Raw genomic sequence first — 26,991 nt, 5'->3', positions numbered from 1 at the left:
CTTGGGGGGGAATTCCTATCTCAGATATACTCATTATCAAGGCTTACCAACAACTGCTGGATAACTCAGGGCTTAGATTTTGAAAAAAATAACCCCTGTCAATGTATAAATTTACACACCAAATACAAAACAAGTTTCCCATCCAAAACACTGAACACTAAAAATCAGGTAGGGCAGTGTAGCTAAAATTTGAATGATAAGTGGGGAAAATAAGAACTCTGTAAGAGAAAAATATTAACTGCCGGGATAAACAAATGAAGCTAAATAGCTCTGGTAAATAAATAAAAAAGATACTTTATGGATTTTGTTGCTTTGCTTTTAGTTTGATATCTGTCTTTACAGTGTAAGAGCAACACTCTGCCCAGGTTTGAAACTCAAATGACAAAAGGAAAATTAAATCAATACTGAGTGTCTGTAGAAACATTTGTTTCATTTTGTATTGCATACGGCACAATGCAACTGCATGCTAGGTTTTTGCAGCGTGTGGAGGGAAATAAAGAACACTGCAGCAGCTTGTTACACCCATCTTTTTGTAGGGAAAGCCTGAGGCGCGTAATAGTTTATCTGACCTGCAGTGCGAGCCTCCAGGCCCTCAGACACAAAAGAAAAAGATGGATGGGAGGTGACAACTGAAAGCCCTGCAACTTGGAGCTTACGGCAGAGCCTGAGGTGGCTCTGTCAGACACACAGAGGAGGCAAGTGGCTCAAAGGCCACACGTCCAGCTAACCCGATTGGTTATGTGAAGGCCTGAATCGAGGCCCAGGAGAGGTAGTCACCCTGTCCAAATCCACTACCGCTACCAACAAAATGGCACTAATTAACGGGAAGACAGGAATAACCATTTGGCGTAAGCCAGCAATGCAGTTTGTATTAAGAACAGAGGGCTACAAAAGTCAGCAGACGGGCGCGCTCGTTGCAGTCAAGCCCTGTTTTATACAGGGTTTCTCATGGCTGAGGCCTGTAAACACAGCGAGCGCGGCGCCTTGACGGTACCTGCGGCAACAGTGTTGATGGCCCCTTCCTGTCCAATGATGTGCTCTCTCAGCCTCCGCTCCAGGGGGAACCGTCTCCGCTCCTCGGCTTCCCGCCGCTGCTGAGCCTCCTGAAACTGTGGGGGGGAGATTGTCAGGGCTGCCACTCACTTCCTCTCCACCGCTCACAATCCCAGCACCTCCAGGGCTGCCCCGATTTCACATGGACACACAGGCTTCGGGCCTCTGACAACTTAATACTGCCCCAACCTGCTGGAATCATAGGGCTGACAGGAACAGCGGCCTACTGCCGAGAGCTACAGGGCTAGGAAGTGCTAGTTGAGGCCCCTCTGTACGGGTTATAGCACTTGAAAGACAAATAGCCTGGGTCTTACAGTTCACAATCTGGAAAGCAATACTGCATGTGTTACCGGTGTGAGAGCTGGGAACCAGTACACTGAAGACGAAGAGAAATAGTTTTGCACTCCTCCAGGGGTTTATAACTATTTAGATTACAACTCAAGAATGCCCAAAAGGGTTCTATTCCATTCCTTAATTGGCATCACCTCCTCTAATACACATTATTAAATTTAACTCTCAACTCAACACGCTGGGGCAGGACCGTAACCATTTAAATACAAGGAAATGAAAAATAGTGCAGCTCTCTGTTATTCAATAAATACAGCAATGTTTCCATTTTTTTTCCAGTTCTCCAGGCCCTTTCTGTTAAGTCAAATGTAAATAAATAGGATTTTAAGTGCTGCATACCTAATAAATGTGCATTTAATAAACAATATACAGTAGAATGTCAACTCCAATCTGCAACTGTTTGAATCTTTACAGTCTAAACGAAAGCCATTCTGAAAGTCTTCATGCCACACTTGTGGGACGCAACGCTCAACAAACTTCAGAGAAAACAGCCTAAAAAAACTCCAGCCCTTGATGTTAATTGATAGAAAGCAGTAATTCACAGCCAAAGGACCAGGTGCTGTCCTCCCACCCATTCTCCTTATTACACTCTGGTCTTGAAAAGCACATCCAGCTCCGCTTCACAATGCCTTGACAGAAACAGGAATCCACGGAAAAGTAAGAAAAATCGCGGAAATAAAGACGAGACCGTCGTCGGCCCTCACTGGCGGCAGACCCCGGTGCAGTTTTCCCTGTTAGGATCCTGGCCCTGACAGAAATAAGACAATAAATTGGCTGGAAATGCAATTTTCTAATGGTGCCATTCGTCTCTCCCTACAAGGACTCATCCATCCAGCCCCCTGCTTCATATGAAGCAATAATGTTTCTCCGCTCGGCCCCAGAGACCTGCTATGGGTAGAAAAGCACAGGCCTGCCTCTCAGCCTCTCTCTATTCACACATCCTGCCTCAGGGGCCCAGAAAACTCGCCGTTTTCTGCCCAACTTTTGAAAGAACAAGGAACGTACCGTAGAGCTGAAACGCGTCGAACATCGAATTTAACAACTGACTGCTCTCTTGTATCTAGAAGAATGATGCATTTTTTTTTTTGCTTAAATGTCCTGACTTTTCTTCGTTTATCTCTTACTTTCAGAGTTACTATTTTTTGCGCACTCACATTTTATAATTTATCCTTCCTTAGTTTTATTCACATTTAGTAGATTAACATTTAATTCACTACTTTTTTTGTATTAATAGTTTATCAGCTATGAAATTATTCATTTTTTGGTTTTCATTTTATTTGATCCTGTGTCTGGTCTATTGTGTCTCTTTCATTTTCTTCTTTCATGCTTTCCTGCAGCTGAAGCAGGTCACTCAGGTCTTTCTATGAACTCGCTGAAGCTTGGAGACAGGTGTGACTGGAGAGCTGGTCCCTCCCTGTTACATTCAGTAATTGTAGGGGATGTTCTGCATCATGAACTTTCCCTTTTAAAAGGAAACTACTATTTTTTAAAAGAAATACCACAGTAGGAATTGTTCTTCTAGGCGCTGGGGGGGAAAAAGGGATTGGAAAAAGGGAACTCCAAAGCCTCTTCTCAGGATGTTAACCTGAGGTCTCTTGAAACGTGCCGTCCTGAACACATCCCGGAGCGAAAGGGAAAGAAGACGGTGCAAGTCTATAGCCGAAAATATAACTATAATATAGCCATGACGGCACCTTTGAGGTAACGTGGCCATAGACAATCAAGGGACAGAGATAACCTTTTTAGTAAAAAAATGTATCAAATTAAAATCTCTGACAGTCTGTAAGGCACAACTTTCAATCATTTTCTAAATGAAAGGAAAACAGTTTGGTTATCGGCAGGGGTATTAGGAAACAGGTCCACAGCCTGAAGGCCCCAGATACGGCTCTTGATCCTTCAGCTTTTTACGCCGTTTTGGCGAGTAAATTCAGCAGCTGACTTTTACTTCAGTCTGTCAGGATGCCCTCGCTGGTCTTTTCTTCCTGGGCAGCTGCCTCTTCGTGATGTTTCCAGCCTACCTTGCCTTCCCAGTCCTTCAGCAGCTTTGCCATCTCCCCCTCCTTGGCGTAGGCGGGTGGCGTGTGCCCTATCTCATTGGGCAGCAGGGGGTTGGCACCTGACACAAAAGAGGAGAGGTCAGGGGTTAAGAGGGGTCATCTTTGCCAGCGGGTAGGGGTCACAGGGCTACCCTTCTTTTTTCCACCGGCATAGAAAAATGTAGTTTGACCCAGTAGGTGGGAATGAAAGGCATTGTTAATTCTGCTGGCTTCGAGTGCAGAGACCCTGGCGTGTGCCAACAATGGGCAGACTGACCCCCAGTGTATGACAGCCTTATGCTCCTTCTCTGTAGATCATATTGTTCAGTGGGGTTTTGGTGGACACAGTGGCAATAGTTATTGAATGCTTCCTTCATAAGACAAAGGAGTTTTTCATGTTGAAAAGGATGACACGTGCTTGTGTTATACTTTGTCATCGGGGTTTTTAGCACTGTTCATGTCCTGACCCTAGCTTTTTAATCTGTGAGCCAGCACAGACTATGCTGCTTAATGTCCACAATAGTGTGTTTTTACTTAACTCCATACTTACCCCCCTTAAAATGACTTTTTTGTGATAAGCACTACTGATTTTTACTACATTTTTTTATGTTTTCTTCTCACTTTGACACACTTGGATCTGTTGATCAGTAAACCACCATACCATAGTGCATGCTGTAAGATATCCAGCATTCACATTCTGATGGTATTCAGCAGCAAATGACTAAAGTTATGTATTGGATAATGCGTGAAAAAACAGCCATGGCTACAGTGGAACTGAGCAGCATTTCTAAGGGGAAGGCTCAAGGAGATACACTGTACATTGCTGTTCAGACATTGAGGTGCTCGGCCGTAACCTGGCAGCGTCGAACCCGAGTCAACGTGCTGGGCAGGGGGCTGGGTTGATGAGCAGCACTCCCTTGCTGAACGCCAACAGTCAGCAGGTCAAAAGCTGGTGTTCGGCCTGGATCAATCGAACCCCTGACTTTAACAGCACCCAGGGCAGCTGGGTGACTAATTGCTGTAATTATTGATACAAACCTGACTTTTTTTTTTTCTCCACACGTGGAATCCCAATCGATAACAAACCGGACATAAAAAAAGGAAAAGCAATAAAAAACAAACAACTCTGCCCCCCCCCCATCTCTATATCCGTCAACCTACCCACCTTCTCCTTCCTATTTTTTTCTCTTCCCAACATAACAAATAGCATCATTTGGTCCTTTAATATCAGGGACCTTTGCCCTCTGGCAAAAGTACTTTATAAAGAATCAAGCTCAGCTAATCTCCACCTCCTCTCTAAAACATACACACACACACGCACGCACGGAATCATTTTCTACCTCTCAGGCTGCATGTGTTCAGCTCAAAGGCAGCTGGGACAGGCCTGTGCTGCCTCCTGGACACTGCCGGTACCTGCTGAGGGCAAAGCTGACCTCTAGGACTGGGGACGGCCTAGGCAATTAGTCACCTCCCACTAGCTGTCTGAGCCTGGGGGCCCAGCTGAGAGTCACCCCAGGCTGGGAGTCTGTAGAAGTGGCACGGTCCAGGGCAAGGAGACCCTGCTGCATGATAAATGGAGGCCGGTGTGGTCACCCCTCTGGAGCCCAGAGAGCAAACCAGAGCAGCAGGTCGCTCACCGGGGAAATAACTCCACCCCCACACCCCCCCTCCCAGCCTATCGGAAAAAGTTTAGCAACTGACAGCGCTCAATTTTTCAAATTTTATTAAACTTCCCTTTATGACTAAAGATATGTATAGTCTCTGTCGGTCTGCCTGCCTATCCATCTAGCTGACTATCTTTATTGACTGAGAGGAACAAAGATGTATGTGGGCTTTAAAGCTTACTACTGGAAATGAGAACGAGCCGCTGGCGAGGTAGAGCCAGAATTTTGGTGCAGACAAATTATGGGATTTTGATGTAATACAGTAGTTCGCACATTTCAAAAGTGATTGAGCTTAAGACAAACTGATATGCTAACTGGAGGTAAAAAGTAATTTTTTACTGGTTGGTAAATCTGTATTGTATATCATATGTAACTGCATGGTTGCTGAATGTCTCTAGACCTAAACCTGTATTATTAAACACAGTTCTTCTTCCCATGTCATCCAGTAACAATCTACTCCAAATCAAGAAAGAACAAAATATTATCTCTTCAATCAGCAAAGTGTTCAGATCATGCAAATTAAAGAAAAAACACAATGCTATGTGGGTACACATCACAGATCATTCTACAGGGGGATTATACATGTCAGTAATCATGCACTCCATACAGTACAGTATGTTCCACACAAAGCATAAACACTTATTTCAGGCATTTTAGTCTTTTTCAGGGTGCAGAACTGGATTCCTAACTTTGGAGTTCGCTGATGACACCACCACGATTGCACAATCTCAACTGTATGTTCTTCAGTGAGCTCAAAGTAACATTTACTGTACCTGTAACTGATAAACTGATAAACTAGTAAATATAGATTCACTAGATGTTTAAATGATTCGGCAGACATGGTCTAGATACAGAACACTTTTCTATGTTTTCTAGACTGTATATTTGCATAGTAATGTCACTCTACAAACCTCAGACAGAAAGAGGAACAGAAATTCAGAAGTATGAATGGACATATTGCACTAAAAAAACCATGATGGCAACATTTTTTATTTAAGAAGATTGTTTTGATTTCCAGTAAATCTTTTTTTTCACATTAAAGAAAATGTCTAATTGTACTGGAGCTGTAGCTGCAGCCCTGTCTCCATTTTACATTTTCATGGTAGTTTGTATTTTTTTCTTCTTGTGAAACCCTCCTATTGGTTTTAAAAAACAGAGTTGGAAGTGAAGATACAAAACTTGACAAATGCCTCAATGCCCTGTCATCCAACACCTCTGCCATACTCCTGCAGCTCACTCCCCTGCAGTAATGGGGTGAAAAGCAGCAAACTTCAAATTCGAGGCGAACCTACTCTTATCCTTCCATAAAAGTGATTGTTCCTCTGCAACATTCCGTAGTTTTCCACAGCTTGACTGTAGAAAAGGTCCAATGGTGCTCAAGCTGTACTATACATTCCATATTCCATATTAACATTAAAAACATGCTTTGTGAGTTCAAATCATGCTAAAAAAACACACGATAATACTAGTTTTGTCTAAAGTACTGCCTTAAAAGCTGAAAAAAATCGCTGGGTATTCAAAGAGACACAGGAGGAATAAATCCCTGGATTATATATTATGTTTGTGTACAATTGAGCCAGAGAACCACAGAGTGATTATTTATTGGGCTGATGTATGCCCTTAATAACATGGGCTGACGCTATGCTGTCTGCAGTAAAATGCGAATATTTCAAAGCACTGTTTTATGTAATGACTTTCCCTTTTAATGGGATTGCTGCATGTAAATAAGGTTTTTTTATGATTTTTTTATCCTTTAATTTAAAAAATGTATCTGTTGCCAGAGATGTATTATGAGATTGCAAGCAACATGTTTACTCATTATACAGAAGACTAAGACTCTTGTTTTTTCCTCTTCAATGGCATATCATCCTAAATTAAGATAGACTTGATAGACAGACATGTCCCATTCTCTTTTATGGGATTTTTCGCTCTGTTAGATATTCTCCAAGGTTTTCCAGAATGTAACTTGGCTCCTGTGATGATCATGGAAGCCCAAGAACTGGTGATCAATAGCTGTTCTATGAAATTAGATACTTGAGAGAACTACTGTCCTCATCTCTGGACTAATCCCTAAAATAAAGCATACTGTTTGTGCTCTCTCTGTTCCTTGTTGTTGAACACTGAACAAAGTAAGAAGAGATCAAACAGATGAGAAAGTAGGTTGCTGCTGTAATAGGTATTGGTGGACCAGTAGGTGATGCTATTCCCTCTGAAGCTGAATTTCCAAACCAGTGTCTGATGAGACATTAAACGCTATGGTCCTGGCCATTCAGATCACATGGCACTCTTTAGAGGAGTAGGGGGTGTTAACGGTGCTATGGTCTTGACCTGTATGGCTATACCTGTATTCTTATAAATATTGACCAATTCAACTGATGAAGCAATTTCTCACTTCTCTGCCAGATCTGCTGTGTAATGGCGCTCTAGATGCATAAAGGCGGCAGTGCATCACCCAGGTATGTGCTACACTTCACTGGTGGATAAAGTTGAACCCCTCCTGTGTAAAGTACACTGTGACCCTTTTGGAGGAAAAGCTACATACTGTAAATGTACACCTACAGTATTTTCAATAACTGCTTACGTCAGGGGTGTGAAAGACATGGCCTGTGGGCTGGGTCTGACCTGCCAAGTCCATTCATTTGGCCTATTTAACTGGTGCAGTCAGAGTCTCAGTTAGGATTCGTCTTGTATCTTGCCTGGGCTGCATAGCCCACACATAAAGCAGGCATACCCACTCCCTGTGTTTTCCTGCCTCTGTCCAATCACAGACATTGAAGAATCACACAGCTAGTTTGACAGGAGTGTATCCCTTAGTCCCGAAAATGAGAGGGAAGAAATTAAATGCCATAAGACCTGGACACACAGTCCCCTATACTCGTCATGGGCCGTGGCCCTTTAAACAACACAATGGCACTGATTGGAGCAGGGCTTTCACAGGATCTTATTCTTCCTGTATGTCACAGGCACTGTAACCTAATGGAGACACTAAACCGAGTGAGTATAAAACGGACAGTAGTGGGTTTTTCAAGTGATCAAATAAAGGAGTAAAAAAATAAGTCAAATAAACAGTCTTCAAAAATCTTGTATTTCAGCTTTCAGCGGACATGCTAACTTACTACTGTACATGAAGTTCATTTAACATGCCATATAATGACAATATTGCCAAATTTACAAAATATTTATAACTGGGGCACATGCATTAGATACAGAGTGGAAACACAACTTCAGTTTTACATCTGTCATCAAAGGAATGAGACACCGCTCATGCTGTTTAAACAAGCAATATCTTGACCTCAGCTGTAAAATACCACGTCCACTTCCAGGGGAGCCCAAGTAAAGCTGTTACATCAATTTATCTGTCTAGCTTTTACTAGGTCTTAATTAGACCAATTTAATTCTGACAGCGACTTGATGTAGAGCCTGACAACATTCATATCTTCATCAAATTCTCGCTCTCCGAAGCAAATTAACCTCCCCCCCCCCCCCCCTGCACCCACCAGCCTTCCAAAATATCCTCCCCAGCTACCCTTTCCTTTGGCTGTACAAGGAGGTTCTGACACGGGGTCAAATGTCACACAGGGCAGGCCCACTGCGGGGTGAGGGGTCAACTACCGCCAGGCACGCGCAGGCCCGGCCGTAAACACTGATTAAGGTCACTTGTTTAAGAAGCATGTGCTGCCGGATAGGGAGAGACACTAACAGAGAGAGTGGTAAGTGGAGAGCCTGGAGGGGAACTGGAATCCTATCAATGGCAGGTGTGGCCGGCGTAAGACTGCTGCCGGAAGAAACAAAAAAGCACCGTTATGGAAAACAATATAACGTCAGGACGCTTCCTGACACAAAGGATTCCAGGAGTTCGGGCAACATGATTGAGAAAACAATACTCCGAAAAAACTCATAATACTCGATTTCTTCAAGCGCTGCTGAATTTGCAGTATTTTACGCAGCACCTCGCTCCAAAAGTTTTAATTTTTTCTTTCAAAAACACACATTTTTCAGGACAGAGAGTACCACCCTTTAGAGAACTTGAGTAAATTCCAAAGTTTGCCTCTTTTCAAACAAAGAATGTTGGAATATTTCTTTACAGAAATCTCCGGAAGTGTCACCTACTAGTGTTTTCCCCCCACATACAATACAATTAATTAAAATGTCAAGAATAAACGTCAAAAAATGAAGTCATCCAGTTTTTAAATACCCTCTGTATTTGGTAGCATTCCATAACGATGTTTATGAAAACTATAATTTAAAATTTTATCAGGCCCAGTTTTGGAGAGCACTCAAAAAAATGCTGAAGATTTCAAACTGTGATGAAACTAAGCAAAAAAACTTTCGAATACGATTCAAAACAAAATATATAGCATTATTTTCACATACCTCCTGTTGTATTAATGAAGCCAGGCTTTTTAAAAAATGCAGAAAAAACTATGCCATTAGGTAACTCTGAAATTAAAAGGGCACCTACCAGTGAATGGGAGAATAGTAGAATATTGCCTTTGTTTGATATTGATTTTTGTATTGTCTTGATAATATTTTATAGGAAAAATCGACAGATATGATATTTCTAAAAGTGGCTTATAAAATTGGTTCATATCATAATCTATAATAAAAATAAATAAATCTCAGTCTATCCACTAGATATTATCAACAAAGAATTCCAATCCTTGTAGCAAACCTCCCTATTTTATCCTAAAAAGCTTTGGAAGCTTTAATCAGGAATGGTCAGAGGACATGCATGGCGACAAAAAAAAACAATGTTGCAGAAAGAAGGTGGTCTACAACCAAAAACAAAACAAATGAAAAACTATTATAGGTGCCTCATGGCAGAAAGGCTGAAACTGGCTATTTTAAGATGACAAAAATTAGATTCTTAATTGCAGGACCAGTATTTAAAGCCATGGTGGTTACGTAGAGCTGCCATGTTGATCTATGCTGACTTTCTACCAAAAATGGCCTTTATCACTCTTGGTGTTTTACGTGCCTTATCATGCTACAGTTCACAAGAACGGGTGCTCAGTGAGGCCTAGTGGAATCGACAGGCATCCTGCTCGTAACTCTGCAAGTCAACTTACTCAACAGAAGGAGGTCTGGAGAACGGGTTTTATGAAGGCACTCGAAACACTGGTGTCTCAGCTATGTGCTGAAATACCCAAAGCAGTTTTTTTTTTATTCTTCTTGAATTCACTGCACTGCCCCCATGTTACGTTCTGCTTCGCTTCAAAAGAAATATGTAGCAAAAACATGAAACTGAATAAACTTTAGAGAAACTAAATTTAAACTAAAAACCAAGACCTTGATAACATAAAAATACCATTTAAAAGTCTCTAAAAGCTTTTCATTCAATTAAAACCGCTACCACGGCACATAGCATTGAAACTCACTTGAGAAACAAAAAGATGCAAATTTCATTACTCGAGGCGCTGGCGGACGCAATATAAATAAATCTTTCAAATGTTTACTGAACACCAGTGTTCAGGACTTAATGTTTCCTGGGAGATGACGAAAGAAGTCAATTGGCAGTAAAGCGGCATCCATAACAAAAAAAGAATGACTAGATTTATGTATTTACCAGCAATGCTACTGAAATTACTGAAGATGGCCGGAGCTTTCTAATGAAAATAAAAAAATACTTTGGGCCTACATCTTTTTGCCCTCTCCCTGCCTCTGTTACCTCTGAAACCTAACCCCCTTCTCCTCTCCCCATGTCCTCCTCTCTCCCTTCCACTCTGCTCCAGCACATGAGGTGTTTATTTCACCTCTGAGCAGAGGAATTGATCGGCAAGGCAGGAAGTAAGAGGCGATGTACCTCCAAGGAGCAGCGGCAATCAATTTCAGAAATCGCACAAGGGCAGGACTGCTACGCTCTGTGGCAGGTGATGGCCAGGCAATATAAAACACATATTCCAGACAACAGTAACGATTTCAAATCACTCTTCACTGGATATAGATTATTACCTTTTGTTTCTTTTTTCATTGCTTGCTTGCCTTTTTTTTTTTCCCTGCGATCCCTGATATATGAAACCTGCTGCAAATAAATTCTTCAGGTAGATCACAAGAAGGGCAGTTCATCAAACAGAGGTTTAAAGGGGACTGCAGGTGAAGGGAAGAGAAATCTCTAAGATATTTTCACTCTAGAAACGTAACCAGAACACTGCAGGAAGACAGGAACTCAAAATCTCCTAAAAGTCTCCCCCCCCTCCCACGTCTGATATCATGTGGAACTGGAAAAAGAATATGAAGTGTACAGTATATCAATCACTAACTATGAAGTGCAAGCGGGTATTTTACACCAGGTCTATTGGACACAGCAGTGAAATAGGGGAGCAGAACGGTCTTTGAACTGCTTCTCCTGTCCCATGTGAAGGTGCTCATTCCGAAACCCACCTGCCTCCAGGAGGATCTTTACGGTCCGCAGGTCGTCGGCCAGCACGGCGTAGTGCAGCGCGCTGCAGCCGCGGAAGCTGGCACGGCTGTTGAGTCGGCTACTAAACTCGTCCTCGCGGGTCACCAGCACTGCCGAACGAGAGAGGGGAGGGGAGAACAGGAAATTAGCTTCCCCTCCATTTGTGTTTGGGCTGGCCCTGGGTGCGTTCACCCCCCACCCCCCTCTTCACTGCTAGCTCTGACCAAGAATCCTTGTCCCGCTCGACTCTGGCCTTGAAATAACGGCTCGGCCGCCAGAGAGCGAAGAACAGTTTCAGGTACCTATAGCTCAGCCCAAACTCTCCAAACAAGCAAACGAAACAAACAGCCTCTGAAGGGGAATCAGCGGTTTTTTCATAACATTAAACGATATTTGTGGTCATTTATCAAAATAGGGCAACAAAGGTGGGAAGATGGAAATGCAGCAGCATGTTCTATCAGACTAAACTAAAAAAAACATAAGCTGGCAGTGTGAATGTTTATTTAAAAAGATGCAAAGCACGCAACGGTCGCAGCCGATACGATTATTAGTAATTTTAAATAGCTTAATTTTAATTACCCTGCGGCGTTACTCAAGCCTTTGATGCACGAGGTGCTCAAAAGCAAGGTTCGCTCCTACTCTTCGAAACAGAGATGGGAGTGAAAAAGGCTGAAATACTTCTCATTACCCCCCATCTCCTCTCAACCCCCACCCCTCCCTTCACCAACTCCGGGTTCCTGACAGGCTAGTCGTCATCTGTAACAAATGTCTGAGAGCTGGATAATCATCGCAAACTCAATAAAACGTCACTGGCAGGACTAGCCCCCATCCATCAGATGCGCGTCTGGGAAATCTCCCCCTCCCAGACCCACCAAAAAACTGCCAACAATATAAATGTCTGTAATATACATATCATATATAAATATGTCTCTGGCTCCTTCTTCTTTCCTGGCATCTTTGCTATTTTTTTTTTATTGTTTGGGATACGGTTATGAAAAATAAATAAACTCGGCCAAATGAAACGCATACGAATATGTAAATGGGGCTGAGAAAGGGGAAAAAATCTCCTTGATGTCTGGGACTGAATTTATATATTTAATAAGAACACTCCGGCAAGGCAGAGATGCCGAGATCGAGTGCCGGGAGTTTTAAAAAAAATATATGCTTCTGGCAGCAGGCACTCCATAAAGAGCTCCAAATTTTTGTCACCCGGAAGCTGTGAATGGGTGTTTGCATAATGAATCACTGTGTTTCACAGGGACCAAGGCTGTGACAGGAGACAAATGCTATGCCTGTCAGAGAATTAAGACCCTATCTCTTAATGGGTAAAGGGTACAAACTTTCAACCGAATCAATGTCACGGTCAGGTGCTTGTTCTGAGTGACCCTTTCTGCCGGATCTTAGGCCTCCTCAGTGATCCACAATTAAAAGGCTGCCCTACAAGGCCAGTGGTTTTTTAATCTTAAGAAAAATCCGACACCTCAATAAACTACAATACATTTTTTTTTCAGACAGCTGCTTGTTAAAGATATCTTCTTTTACTGTGCAAATGTATTCTAAAATACATTGTGTTGGACCAACCTTTTTTTTTTCCAATGCTGAAACTACACACATTCTCCGTTTTGTCCAGTTTCCCGATGCTTCTCTTTGGCAAAGTAGGAGGAATTACAATTCCTTGTCAGAACCAAGCTTATTGACATCAGCCTCGCCACAGCAAAAAAAAAAAAAACTGATTAAAACCTCCTTCAAATTCCCTTCGCTGCTAGTGAAAATAAGTCCTTCCTCCCACGGATTACCTTCCAAAGAATGGATTCCTTTCTCCTTTGCGGTGTCGTAGACGGTGCTGAACTCATCGCCCAGGTTTGGATCTGCACCTGCAGCTAACAGCGCCTTCACCACACTGCAGGAGAGAGGCGAAAACATGGGGTGAGGCTCTGGGGATGACAAAGAAGAGCCAACTTTCCAGCCAGAAGAAAAAGGAAGTGAGCCTGGAAAGGAGAAGGATGTGTTTCTGGGAATTGAAAGAGCTGGAAAAACACAGGTCGTGGATGTTAGGTGCTGCTGTCCTGAGAGGCAGCCTTCAGAACAAAAGCTGTGAGGTTTGAGTTTGATTCCTGGCCTAGCGGCACAGCTTTTCACCCAAACATGTGGCAAATGTTGTGGTAAATGTCTGGTGTAAAAACAGATCTAAGACTACCAAGATATCCTGAGTTTTTAGCTAAAATAAGCACTAGGAACAGTTTGTGAAATGTCCTGTAATGTTTATGTAGGAAAATAATTACAATATGCATACTGAAATATTTTTGGGAATGGGCAGGACCACCCATTAGCAGATGAAGGTAGCTGTGGGATGGTCTTAGTATTTTAAATGCCACAAAATAGCATGTCTTTACAATAACCATTTGAGATGTGCAACATGAAGCTCAATTAGAAATGCCTCGTCACCAAAATGTGCTTTGTTTTTGTAAGATGTGGCTTTGAATTCCTACTATATGGCTGTTTTTGTAACCACCACAGTGCAGCTGCCTCTTTGGAACCAGGCCTTTCTGAAACTCAGAATGACAACACGGAGCTGCCCTTCCCAGTTTCCACAGCGACAAAGGAAAAGACGCTCATAGCTACCCTGATAGCCTGCTCCCATACGCTGACGCCCCCACACACTCAGCGGTTTCTAGGAACAAAGCGCATAGGCCATACGTTTACGGACGAGTTCATTTCCTGGGAGTATTCGGAAGTCAAAAGCCAAGGGATTGCACAGGAGTCTGCAGTTCCTCACACGTCTACCTTCACTGAAACAACAGACCGTGATGTCTGCTCTTGAAAGCAACACCACATCAAAACAAACATCTCTGCTGGCAACCACATCAGACTTACTCATTCAAATCAAACAGCTCGGAGCATCTGGGTGACACTGGCAGGTTTTAAAGCAATTCACATAGTTTAAACAATGATCCTTTTCACTGTTAATATAAATTATTGTATTGTATTACATCTACTATATAATTAAAATTCCCCCACACGCACCAAAAAATACGACATTAAATGTCGTGGCTCACATGTCATTATTTACCAATAGTTCTTGAAAGCCTAACTACTAATTGATTTACAGCTGCTTTTTAATGTGGAAACAAGGAGTTCACAAGGTCCGCCTTTTAATAAATAGACCACATTTTATTCAATGACAAATGTGGAAACTGGCAAGCTATGTAATTAAACTGACAAGTTTAAATAACTGCCACATGACAATCCACTCCTGACAAAAGCTAAATTTGTGGTTGTGATGGATTCCTGTAATAATTCTGCTTACAGTAAGTAGTTTTGAATAGAAACAAGTCTCATCTTTTATAGAACCCTCATTGTTTGAGTGGACAGGGTTGGAGGAAACATGCAATTTCAGCTCTCAGCTCCTGTAGCTAGAAGTGCTTCTGTTTATCATATGGCCCTATGGAAATTTAAAATGAAAAGGTAGAGAATAGCTTTATTTTTTCATACATAAGTTTAGTGGTAGGTATCAAAAAAGTAACTTAAAATATTCCAATACATTAATCCAATCTCCTAGTAAACCTAACATTTTCTGCTATGAGGCTTTTTATAGGCATTTTAAATTACCCAGTGAAAATCCCCTGATACTGCTCGTGGCATGTTTAAATTTTTCTCGCTTATATTTTTATTTATTCTAGGGGTTACAGCATGTCAGCCCAGGGGAATTACAGGAGAAACCCCAAGCTGAATTGCATAGATTTGACTTGTAACATTTTTAATTTTAAAATGTTTAATAGTATTTTCAACTCCTAAACCATGCTTTGAAAGACCTTTATGCAGATCTTTGGTACAGTATAAACAAACACAAAACTAGATTTTAAAAGCTTTATCAAACGATTTCCTTTTCAAATGAGCATCTGTTTTCAGACAGCACTATTGTAAAACGTGGCTGAGATCAACATTTTAAACATTTATATTCAGAAAGCCATATATACTGAAAGCAACTTAACATGTGTATAAACCTATAATGTCTGTGTAAAAAAAAAAGGGGCAGAAATTTAGATTTTGAACACAACTACTTCCACAAGTTTCCAAACTGAATGTGTCAACCTATCACTTAAGGTCTTATTAGAAAGGGCTGAGGCTGAGGGAGGTTAAATATAAGCCCGACTGCGCTGGGATGCCCCGAGTATTTTCAATACAGGCATTCGTAAAGGTACTTGTCCGTCCTGGTAATTGATGAGCCCCAGTGCTCCTGTTTGGGGGCTTCAGTGTTTGCGATGAGGGATGGCCTAGCCTTGGGGAGGCATGGTCTGCTGGACCACGCTGGGGAATCCAAACAAACCCATCTGTGGGGGTCCTGCTCCATGGGGCCGAGCAGAGAAGGGCTGGTGGAGGGAGGGGGGTGGTTGGTGGAGCTGGTATTGCCCTTTGTCTTCCAGGAGACCCAGGCAGGGAAGGGGGTTACCACTGGGAGTCCCACGGACCCCGTTCCCCGCTCCCGAGTTCAGCTAGGAAGCGCCCATTGTTAGCAGCGGGGCTGGGCAGTGATCCGAGGAGAGCGCTGACCCTGGAAAGCACTTCTACAAACAGCGGCACCCCAAGCACCCCAGGGACAGGAGAGGGGGTAGGTGAGAAAGGGGGCGACAGTGGGGATTTGAGAGGAGGCAGTGCAGAATGCGAAAGAAACTGAGTGGTACGAACCAAGGTAATAGAGAAAGGAAAAGACGTAATCGCATATCCATATGAACAGCAGCTGAACAGTCACCGGACACACACTGAGAGGCCAGATTATACTGTTTATTTCAAAATCAGAACTTCTGCTGGTACTGGCGAAATCCAGTGGTCTTCCAAGCCAGATACTGGTTACGTTTCGAAGAGTCTGGGCATTTTACTGCCCTGAGAAAACTCCTCTTTGTGCTTTTCTGCTTCTACTGTCAATCGCTATCGCTGGACTCTGACAGGGAAAGAAAAACTTTAGAATATACATGCTGAACAATTAAGCAGAACTAGTATGAGGTTTTCACCCTTTAAACACTATTGTCAAAGTCCTTCACTGACTTCAGGCTTTCCACTTGTTGCTCTTCTCCGAGAATGAACTCGAGCCATTTCTGAGCCTCGTCTGCATCCTGTGCTTGTATTTTACGTAGTTCAGATACACCTGGAGGGTGTCTATCAGGTTTAATCTCCTAAGCCCTTTTGCCTCAGAAAGACAAGTGTATACAAAACATGCCAGACTGGAGAGAAAAAGGAAATGGCTCAGTTTACATTCTGAGCAATTGTTTCCTTGCCCAGCAGAACAGGTATGTGACTAAGTGGCCACTCTGCTCTTCCTAGCTCTACACATACAGTGGTGGAGGGGAACCACAAGCTCTATTTACAGGGGCTGAACAAAGAAAAATAAAAAGTGAGCATGGCGATTGTTTTACAAGATTGCAGGCTGCTTTGTTTCAGCCAGAGAACTCCCAAGTTCATCCTGCGACCGATTAATGGAACCGTTAGCGGCTACCTTATCATCCCTAACCTAGGGGCCTAACCTTTTTCGCAAACTGATAGCATTCCCACCAGTTTCCGGAGGGGGATTATCCCCCTCCAAAGCCCAGCACTTTGGCGGCCTTTTCTCTCTCCTCTCCTTCTCCAAGTGAGGAGAGAGAATTAAGCTTTTTCTTCCACTGCTCCGGTCACTTGGAACAGTCAACAACCGTTCCACTCCAGCGCCGGTCATTGTCCGAGTCAAAGGCAGCCCGAGGGGCTCGGGGAAAAAAAAAAGAGAGGACAGGGGGTCTTCTTCCAGCCCCGCGCAGTTCAGAGTGTAAACAGAGGCTGCCGTGTCCCTCCCCACACCGCGTATCCTTTGCGCTCCCGACATCAAAGCTCCTCAAACACGGCCCTCCTCTTCAGAGACAGGGTTGCCAGGGGCAGGAGGGTGGACAGACGGCCGGGCCCCTCGAGGAGGTCACGACTCCTGCTTGTCAGGGACGGCATCAAAGCCCGCGCCACACACGAACTCGGCACACGAGGGCCGCGGCCCGTCGGGGCGAGCGCTCCGATTCCGCCTCGCACCCGTCCGCTGAGGCCGAGGCCCGGCCCCTGACCTGCCGGCAACGCAGCAGCGCGAACGACCGCGATCCTGCGTTCCCGAAAGGAGAGAGTTCGCCAATCAAATTCTAGTTGCTACTCAATCCCTAAACTTTTCTTTACCATTAATTCTTTCGTGGTATTTATTTTCCTTTCCGCCAGCAACTTTCTCAAAAATGACACGTGAACACTGACTCTTCAGCATTGACTGTAAAAAATATTTTTGGGGGATAGACGCAGAGATAGTCTTTTTCCCTCTAAAATGTTTGTATCATTTATTTTCCGTTTGTCAGTGGCTTTCTCAGAAAATTACGTGAACACTGACTCTTCGGCATTGACTGTAAAAAAATATTTTAGTGATGTATGTAAAGATAGTCAGATAGATATTTTCTGTTCCGTTGGTGACTTTCTCAAAAATTACATTTGAACACTGACTCCTCATTTCAAGAAATCTAAAAAAATTGTTCATGGTTAAGAACCAATGGAAGTGAATGGTGAAGAAGTCACAATAGTCCTCTAACGTGGGATAAGCTACCAGTGATTCACCTTCCTGTGATGTGGTTTATGTGTCTAAATTATACTAAATAAATTGCAGAAGTATAGGATAAGAATGCGAAAAGAGACATTAAGCTTCATCAAGACGATTTATTGAAATCTTATTCCACCTGACTAATTGACCATGAAGCCTCAATGAAATGACACTGGAAAAAGCAACAAGTGAGCTGCACACTGAGATACCTGCTTAGAAATGAAGACTGATCACAGTAAGAGGAGTTGATTTTTAAACGTCTGACAACAGTAGCTTACACAGTAGTGGAATTAACAACAGCTTAGCCCGAGACAAAAACAACGTTCAACCAAAAACTTGCCATGAACTTTAAGTCTGCTCAAGACAGGAAATGTCTTAAACCTCTATGTCATTGGAGTAAACATTTTCACTTCTAGACAGCGTTATGCTACATGAAAACCATATTTCAGTCAAACACAAAATATTGAGGCTGAAAGGAAACCATAATGAACAAAATCTCAGTTAATGAAAAAAGACTTAGCTGTCATGTTAGGATAAATGAATTGATCCCCTCATTAAAAAACACTAAAAAATGCACATCCCTTCATAGGCCTGCTGACGGGAACTGTCATGGTAAAGGCCTTAACAGTGGTCTAAATATATATTTCCAAAAAATCTTGGGCATTGGTATCTTTTCTGGAATCCCCTAAGCTGTCCATCCATTGTACTTTACTACAAATGACATAGTGTGCCACCAGTATGTAGCGCACTACTGTGGCTGTAGGGTATCACTAATCCCTTCTTTACAAAGATTTAAGAAAGTGGAACGGCCTAAAAGGCAGACAGCTGCCTTTGAAGAGGCAGCGACTTTACCATCCGAACTTGTGTCAGTAACTCTCTCTTTTCTGAAGGATTTGCACCAGTGGCTCACGTTCCTAAATTGGATTCCCTCTTCATGTTTGCAATGGAGGAGGTTAATTGAATTTGGGGTGGGTGTCTCTTTGCCTTCTCATGAATGCACTCAGTGATGTGAAAGGTGCACTTTGCACTTCACAAGGCCCGAGGGCTGCGCGAGAAATCAAAAGTAGATGGGCGCTTGGGCCCCCGTGTTATTTCAATCTTGACATTTCCTTGTCCTAGCCCCTAGCGCTGTAGGGGCTATGCACTGTATTGTCACTTTACATCCAGCGTGTTTTCTGGGTCTCTTTAAATTATCAGTGTCTGAAAAGCTTTAAATTGGTCCAATTAAGGCAATGGTTTGCTGAATTAGGTCATTAATTGAGGTGGAATAAAAGCAGGCAGACAATACAGAACTCCAAAACTGGCGCTGTGCACCACTGCTTTAAATGATATTATTTTAAACTTTCCTCAGAGCTGATGCAATGATACTGCACCACCACAGAGCACTTATTCGATATGACGTATCGAACCATTGCTTCAACGGCAATATCCCACAACTGTCCTCGCCACCTTCTGGACAAGAGCACGTTGTTTTGTATTAAGGAAACAAAGTCATAATGGCAATGTTGGACTTGAAAACACATGATAAATGTTTAATACTAGCTGCCGGTGATATAAAAATAGATTTTGCTTATTTGGCTACAAAATATCAGTCAGTATGAAAGTAACCGATCTGAATGCAATACTTCAGAGAAAACTGGACCATCCAGACTAATAACCAGTGAGCCATCTTGTCTATTAAACCCAGTGGAAAACTGCAGTTGTGAAATGACACTGCTCCTTCATCACCATCACCAAATACCTTTTAGGTGGGGATGGCTCATACATATCTATTACATGTGTTAAAACTGCGGGCTCTGAGATTAACAACCAGGGAAACATTCAGAAGAAGAGTGAAATTGAACACAAAACAATTAAAAATGAGGAATATCAGTGGCGGGTGTTGCCCATTCTTACTTGTGGTGATGGTTCATGGCTGCCACCATCAGCGGGGTCCAGCCCAGTGGGTGCCGGTAGTTGGGGTCGATCCCTTCAGCCAGCAGCCTGCAGAGGAAAATAACTTTCCAGCAAAAGCAAAACCATGTGTGTTTCCCATCATTAATCCCACAGAAAAGGGCAAACCAAGGTGATGAAGAACAACATAACAGATATCTCAATTAAAATTCAAAACCAATTTTTTTTTTACTCCTTAATTTGACATTTCCAAAATGTACTTAACCCCAAATTACCACATTACTGCACATGTTAATCAGGTAAATAAAAATATCACACACGGCACTGCAGAGTTCTGCACACACTGTGAAGACTCTACAGGCTATGAAGACCTTAGGAGGAAGGTTAAATGAGCTCAACTGAGGCTTAACTGGACATATGAAACCCTAAAGTCTAGGCTTCAGGCTGCTGCTGAATTAAGGAGACCTACAGAATCAGTCGGTCTGTCGTAATTGAGGATTGGACCTGAGGAAGATGGATATATTGTGCGACAGAACAGGCAAGAGCTGCTACCATCAAGGCACAGAATCCATCCTGAACCTCGCTTGGAAACTGGATTTCATTCCCTGAAGATCATTAAAAACCACATTTACCCAGGTGGTGGAGACCCTTTGTCTACACTTAGAGACAGATAAGCTCACAGCTCCCATGTTAACTGTCTGCAGAGAGCAGACTGGTTTTAAGCAGCTATGAAGAAATAGGAAAATGAAGCGTGGCTGTTACTGCCAAAACAAGGAAAATACTTTCCTTAATCCTCCCACTGCATGAGCAACATAATAGTTCACCCTTTTGCAACAAGCCCTGTCTATTTTAAGAGAAAAAAAGGATGCAAAAGAAGGGGGCCTCTGACCCCATCTTACTTGGAGCCGAAATGAGATTCGCCCCAATATAAAAACTCCCTTCCACTCTGTCGAGCCCCACCTCAAACTAAAACATGGGGCAGTTCTCCACACCCGTGAAGATGTCCCTTCTGTTCCTGTATTCTGTTCCATTCAGGGACACTATCTGGGTACATAAGGCCCGTGTTTATTGTAAACAGGTTTTCGTTCTACCTGCCTGCTTTCTAAAACTGTTACAACCTGTGCAATAGTAACTAAACCACTTAACATATCCGAGCTCTGCAGCAGCTGGGTGCCACGACCATATGGGCAGTGACCTTTCAAGAGCGCCTAGTAACCTAAAGCGAACCGCAGCAGGAATGGCTGGGCTCCACTTTTGTCTCAAACGCGCAGGCTGCACGATCGCGTTTCACTTCGGCACAGCTCCGTTTTTCTTATCTGCAACGATAAACATGACGGCAGAGGCAAAACGTCTGCGTTACACCCCAGACTTCGATGTGGTGAAGACGGAACCGATTCCAAAGGACATACTAAAAAAAAAAAGTTGAGGGCTGAAATTATATATTTCATACAAGAATTGGGAATGATGCTGATAAAAGTGTGAGCAGAGATTCTTCTAAATTAAATGAAATATGCTTCCAAAGACAAATGGGGGAAATGATGGGCTGCGGTACGATTTTACCCAACTTACCCACTGCCTGTTTTAAGTGGTCTTGTCAGCCATTATTTGCCAAGAATCACGTGACTCCTGTTCTACCAATTGGCCATTCGTTACACCACTTGTATCCTGTAAGTCCACTGGTAATATTGCACATCAAAACTGAAAATGTGTGAACCAGGTGTGGGTCTGGGACCCTTGACTCAGTATATTTCCTATAATACACCTTTCTTATAAACCATTTCAAAGCATCTGATTCATTTTTTCTTGTTAGAATAATTGATGGGGAATAATCAGTTTATGGTAACGCATCAGGATGGGCAAAATACAATGGATAGCTAAACGATTACATAAAGAAGGCAATATTGAGGCCAGGTAGAAAATAAAACCCAGCAATAATGCCAGCTCTAAACATGAGTTTAAAAAGCACTTTAAACTATTTGTCCTTCTATAAATATTTGATTAATCTTAGAAGTTGAATAATGTAACTGATGAATTAATGACACACAGGGGGAAAGAGGTGGTATTGTGTGACATTTCTCAGTTACCAAACCTCAGAAATACTGAAGTAAATGATCCAGGTAGGATCCCCACAAATCAAACATTTTACCATGGACTGTCAGGCTGATACCTTTATTAAACCTAGAACGTGAACTGCGATTGCAGTTCGGACAGGCTGACGGTTGTATGAAGGAGTCTAGCATTGCAGCCGAAGGCCCTGGCTCTATTGCTGACAGATGGCTGCCTACCCCCTCCTGTCCTGTAAGTTCAGGGTGAGTGACTTGGTGACGGGGCTGCCCGGCTCACACTCTCTGAGGGCCGGAGGGGCAGAGTTCGAGTCTGCCCTCAGTCTGGGCCGGGGGGTGTGCCCTGGCAGGTGAAGCCAGAAGAGGTCCTATTCTGCGGACCCGGTGTTTGAAATGCTCCCTGTGTTGGGGCTCACATTCTTCAGTCGCCTCTTCTGGGGCAGGCAGGACACGGAACCAGCCAGGCCGGGCTGTGGAGCACCAAGAGTTTTAACTTCATGGGCTGAAGAAGAAAGGGGAGCTACGCGTTTAAATAAGACTACTGTTTCCACTCTTCTTTTTAAATATTACAGAGGCCTTACTGAAGAATATCCACTCATTGCTAGTAATAATAATAATCCTTACACTTATATAGCACTTTTCTGGACACTACACTCAAAGCGCTTTTCAGATAATGGGGACTCCCCTCCATCACCATCAATGTTTAGCCCCATCTGGATGATGTGACAGCAGCCATAGTGCGCCAGTACGCTCACCACACACCAGCTATCAGTTGGCAGGAGACCAGAGTGATGAAGCCAGTTCATAGATGGGGTTTATTAAGAGATAAGATCACTTTATTGGCCATATGCAATTTCTTGTATTAGGAATTTGTCTTTTCACATACCCCAACTTGTTCTCCATGAGACACACAGACAGGGAGAGAAGCTTGGGGTCAGAGCACAGGGTTAATCATTTATACGGCGCCCCCTGAGCAGTTGGGGTTAAGGGCCTTGCTCAGGGGCCCAACAGAGTAAGATTCCTCTGCTGGCCGCAGGATACAAACTGGCAACCTTCCAGCCACAGGCACAGATCCTTAGCCACAGAGCCAACACAACGCCCCTAGGAGGCCCTGATTGGTAAAGGCCAGGAGGAACTTTACCCAGGACACAGGAGTAATCACCCCTACTCCTTTTAAGAAATGACCTGGGATTTTTAATGAACACAGAAAGTCAGGACCTCTGTTTTACAGCTCATCCGATGGATGGTGCCTTTATTTACACAACTGTGTCCTCATCACAATACTGGGGAATCAGGACCCACACAGAGTGAGGGTGCTCTCTGGTGGTCCCACTAACACCTCTTCCAGCTTTCCCAGGAGGTCTCCTATCCAGCTACTGAGCAGGCTCACACCTGCCGAGCTTCAGCGGGCTGCGAGTTGTGAGCTGCAGGGTGATATAGCTGCTGCTAAGCTAGTTCAAGGCTCTCTCCCTCAGTGGGAGGCCAGTCCATCCTGACACCATGGAAAAAAGGAATCATTTAAAACAGCCGATATGTCTTGGGAGGTAGGAGGAAACAGGATCACCTGGGCAAAAACCCCGGCAAACCTGGAGAGAACATGCAAGCTCCATTCACAGATACCTGAGGCTGCATATGTGAAGCAGCAGCTCCAAGAGCTATGCCACTGTACTGACACTATTTACCAAGAAATGAACCTAAATTGTCAAACAACTTGGCTCACTCTTACCACAAGCAGGCGGCCAGTGAATAGCAATCTTTGACCATAACATCACTAGAAAACCAGGCATAAACACAGAGTAACAGGACCATCAATAAGAGGGGAACCAGGGAACAGATACTAGTTTGTTATGTGCACAACTCTGTGTGCATCTGAAATCTGTTACTTTAATTGATCCAAAGGCAAACAGAAATTTCCATTTCTGTTGTGGAAAGATTTTTTAAAGAAAGGTGACAGTGAAAATGTTTTTGCATAAAGATCATGTTCTTCATCTTTCCTCCCTTTTCTGTTCAGTGGGAACAAGGCTGTCTGACGTGTCTTAGGGTCCCTCTAGTGGCCTAGGGATGTGTCAGCAACACACCTATTGAACCCTACAGCCTCAGGGCCCCTTGTGAAAAGAGCTTTCAGTTAGCAAAACCAGCAACTGTATGGGCTGCCTTTGCAAAACACTTTTATACTGGGCCGTCTATACCATTATACTCAGGTGGCAACACAGTGGTTAGCACTGCTGCCTTGCAGCGCTGGGGCAATTGGAGCAATTCCTGGGGTGCTGTCAGTGTGGAGTCTGTATGTTCTCCCCACGTTCGTATGGGTCCCCACAGACCAAAGATATACCGGCACATTAACAAGCTTCTGAGAAAACTGGCCCTGGTGTGACTGTGTGTTTGTCTGTGTTTGTGTCTGTGCGTCCACCCTGTGATGGACTGCGCCCCCTGCAGGGCATATCCAGCCTTGCGCCCTGTAGCTCGCTCTGGCTCCCCTGGGGCCCTGAATTGGAGAAAGAGGTTAGAAGATGGATGGATGGATTAAACTAGTGATTACTGCCCAAACAAAGTCAAGACGCATCTCAGACCCTGTGCTGTATAGAAAGTGGGTTTAGGTCCAGTGCACAACATTTATTCTGAGGGTTCAGATGCTTTACATAAAATCTTCAAAGATTCAAAACTTCTGTTCCTAGCTATTGGGTAGCAAAGAAAAATACTAAAAATCAGGAAGGTGATGTTCTCTGTGGGGGCAGTGGCACACATGTTTAACCTTTAGGAACAGATAGCCTGTGGGACATCACCCTCCTTAAAGGAAGACAGACATTTCGGTAACGTGGCCATATGGATTCCTGTTTTGGGTTACAGGTTACCTTGTGACTTCCTGGACATTATTGGATCTGGCTGCTTCCAGCAAAGAGTCTCCTGGTGAAACAGAATTGGATTAAATCACATCAATAGATCAATGAACGAAAACATCCAGAAACAGAAAACTGTTGTTTAGGATTATTGTTGCTGTCATTTGGATTTAATTGTTATCTAGATATATTTGTAAAAATGACCATAGAACAAGAAACCTGACACAGCAGCAGTAGCGTCAAGTCTTCACTGCTGAAACAGGATTTATTACATAACTGTCACAGGGAATGTGTTGTGCCATTGGGAGGCAGAACTAAATTGTGGTGCCATATTATTTTAGGGTGATAGCAAGTGTCAAATAACAAATACACATCTTAGCTTAATGATGTTTCCGACTACACCAGATGATCAGTAGTAACAGGTTATATGACTGTTTTAATACTTGTTGCTTTTAGAAATACAATACTATTTAGTACTTAATACTACTAATATAATATTTTTACTTCACTAACAACTGTGCCTCATCATTATATATACATTTTATATTTTTTATATTTAATTATTCCTAGGTGTGGTGTACGAAGTGTATCTCTAGGTGTGAGAAAACAGTCCTTTTAAGTGTTTAGTCATCATGAAATAAACTCTTGTAACGTAATCAACTTTGCGAAGTACAATCTCGACACTCTTTCTCATCATCAGCACAATAATAATAACAGAAACTGTAGTGAAAGCAACTTAACCATAAACACATCTTTACCTTTTGGATCAGAACCTCTTTTAAGGCAGCACGCAAGCGCCGCCACTGAGATCACAGTCGGCGTGAGTTTCCACAGGGGAACTCCTCTCCCTTCTTGAGAGCGGTGGTCGCAGCGCCCTCTGTGGACAGACAAATTCGAGGCCTGCCTGATACTGAGGTTTGCGATCCACCTTGTGGCCGGTATGTGATCCTGCAGACGCATTCTGACATTTCTGAGTTTCCAGTCGCTATTCAGCATGGTCTCCCTTGACGGGTTTGACCTCAGAGTGGCAAAGCTGTGATCAGTGTCGCAACAGCGATGTTTTTCGCTCCCAGAAGCAGTTCTGTTCACTCTCGTCGCATTAAACATTCCCATCTGAGGAGAGAGAAGTTCACAACACCTTCGGCATCTGACCAGCATCGGCCTAGAGACCGAGAACATCCCCATGCCTATGAAACGTAACATCGCGCCTGTAATTTGTATTTTTAATTCTAAAATGTGTGACGTTGTATCAGCGCTGCGTTTCGTTCATTTTAAATATCCACCGAGACATTAAGCATGGAGGAAATACAACACAGGAAATAAGACTAAGGAAAAGCGGAAACCCGTTACCGCTTCAAAGAGCACGATAGGAAATGTAGTTTTACCCTCTTTTTCTATGTAGTTCGTGAAACACTTGGGACAAGAAGACTACAGATCCCAGAAACCATGGGTGTAAAAGTGTTCTTTTAGAAATGCTATAAATATACAGTACCTACAGTACAACAGTTTTGTGTTTTGCAAAATGCAAGAAAACATATCTGATATTTAATTTGAATTAATGTGGCAATAATTTCTTACAACTCCTCAGGCATTTCTTCATTTGATCATCGCTAAACACCAGATGGCGCGTAGGATTGTGTGCTGACGAGGATATAACTGACGAAGTGTTGCGTCGTGAAGTGTTTTGTTAAATAATACACGAGTTAAACTTTTCAAGTAACGGTGTTTGCTGTTAACAGTCGATTGGTTACATTTGTTTCTTAAGTGAGAAATCCAGACTGATGTAATGGTTAAGAATTGCGCATAGAAGTTTGTTTTCAGTCTTAAAACGAGTAGTTTTCAGTGCTAAACGGTAATTCAGAGCCATAACAATGAGAATTAAGAAGCACTATAATAAATAAAATAATAATACTTTTCCTTACATATTGAATTCATATTAATATTTTCCATTTCATTTCCATTCAGATTAACCAGAGAACATGGCTATTACCGTATCTCCTTGTAATTGTTTCAATTGAATCTTCTTGAATATTTCAGGTTTTGTGTAAGATACAACATTGTGCGCTCAGCTATTTCCCTTCATATTTTACGCAACACGCCTTCCATAA

The 26,991-nt window shown here is 43.0% G+C and overlaps 1 protein-coding gene across 1 annotated transcript in view; it reads right to left on the bottom strand.

Moving 5' to 3' along the window:
• clpb (ClpB family mitochondrial disaggregase) overlaps window positions 1–26,210 on the bottom strand; it is a 41,082-nt gene extending 14,872 nt beyond the window's left edge. Inside the window, exons 1-7 of the mRNA XM_088921336.1 lie at window positions 25,642–26,210; window positions 24,899–24,950; window positions 19,987–20,073; window positions 13,298–13,401; window positions 11,483–11,611; window positions 3,420–3,517; window positions 995–1,109 (exon numbers count right to left, since the gene is read on the bottom strand). Of these exons, the coding sequence (XP_088777462.1) occupies window positions 995–1,109; window positions 3,420–3,517; window positions 11,483–11,611; window positions 13,298–13,401; window positions 19,987–20,073; window positions 24,899–24,950; window positions 25,642–26,086 (1,030 nt within the window). The 5' untranslated portion in view covers window positions 26,087–26,210. The remainder of the gene's footprint in view (window positions 1–994; window positions 1,110–3,419; window positions 3,518–11,482; window positions 11,612–13,297; window positions 13,402–19,986; window positions 20,074–24,898; window positions 24,951–25,641) is intronic.
• Between the last annotated feature and the right edge of the window lie 781 nt (window positions 26,211–26,991).

This window comes from Atractosteus spatula, chromosome 7 (genome assembly GCF_055471065.1).
Source record: "Atractosteus spatula isolate fAtrSpa1 chromosome 7, fAtrSpa1.hap1, whole genome shotgun sequence".
Classification (NCBI taxonomy): Eukaryota; Metazoa; Chordata; class Actinopteri; order Semionotiformes; family Lepisosteidae; genus Atractosteus; species Atractosteus spatula.
This window is presented reverse-complemented; position numbering and strand designations above follow the sequence as displayed.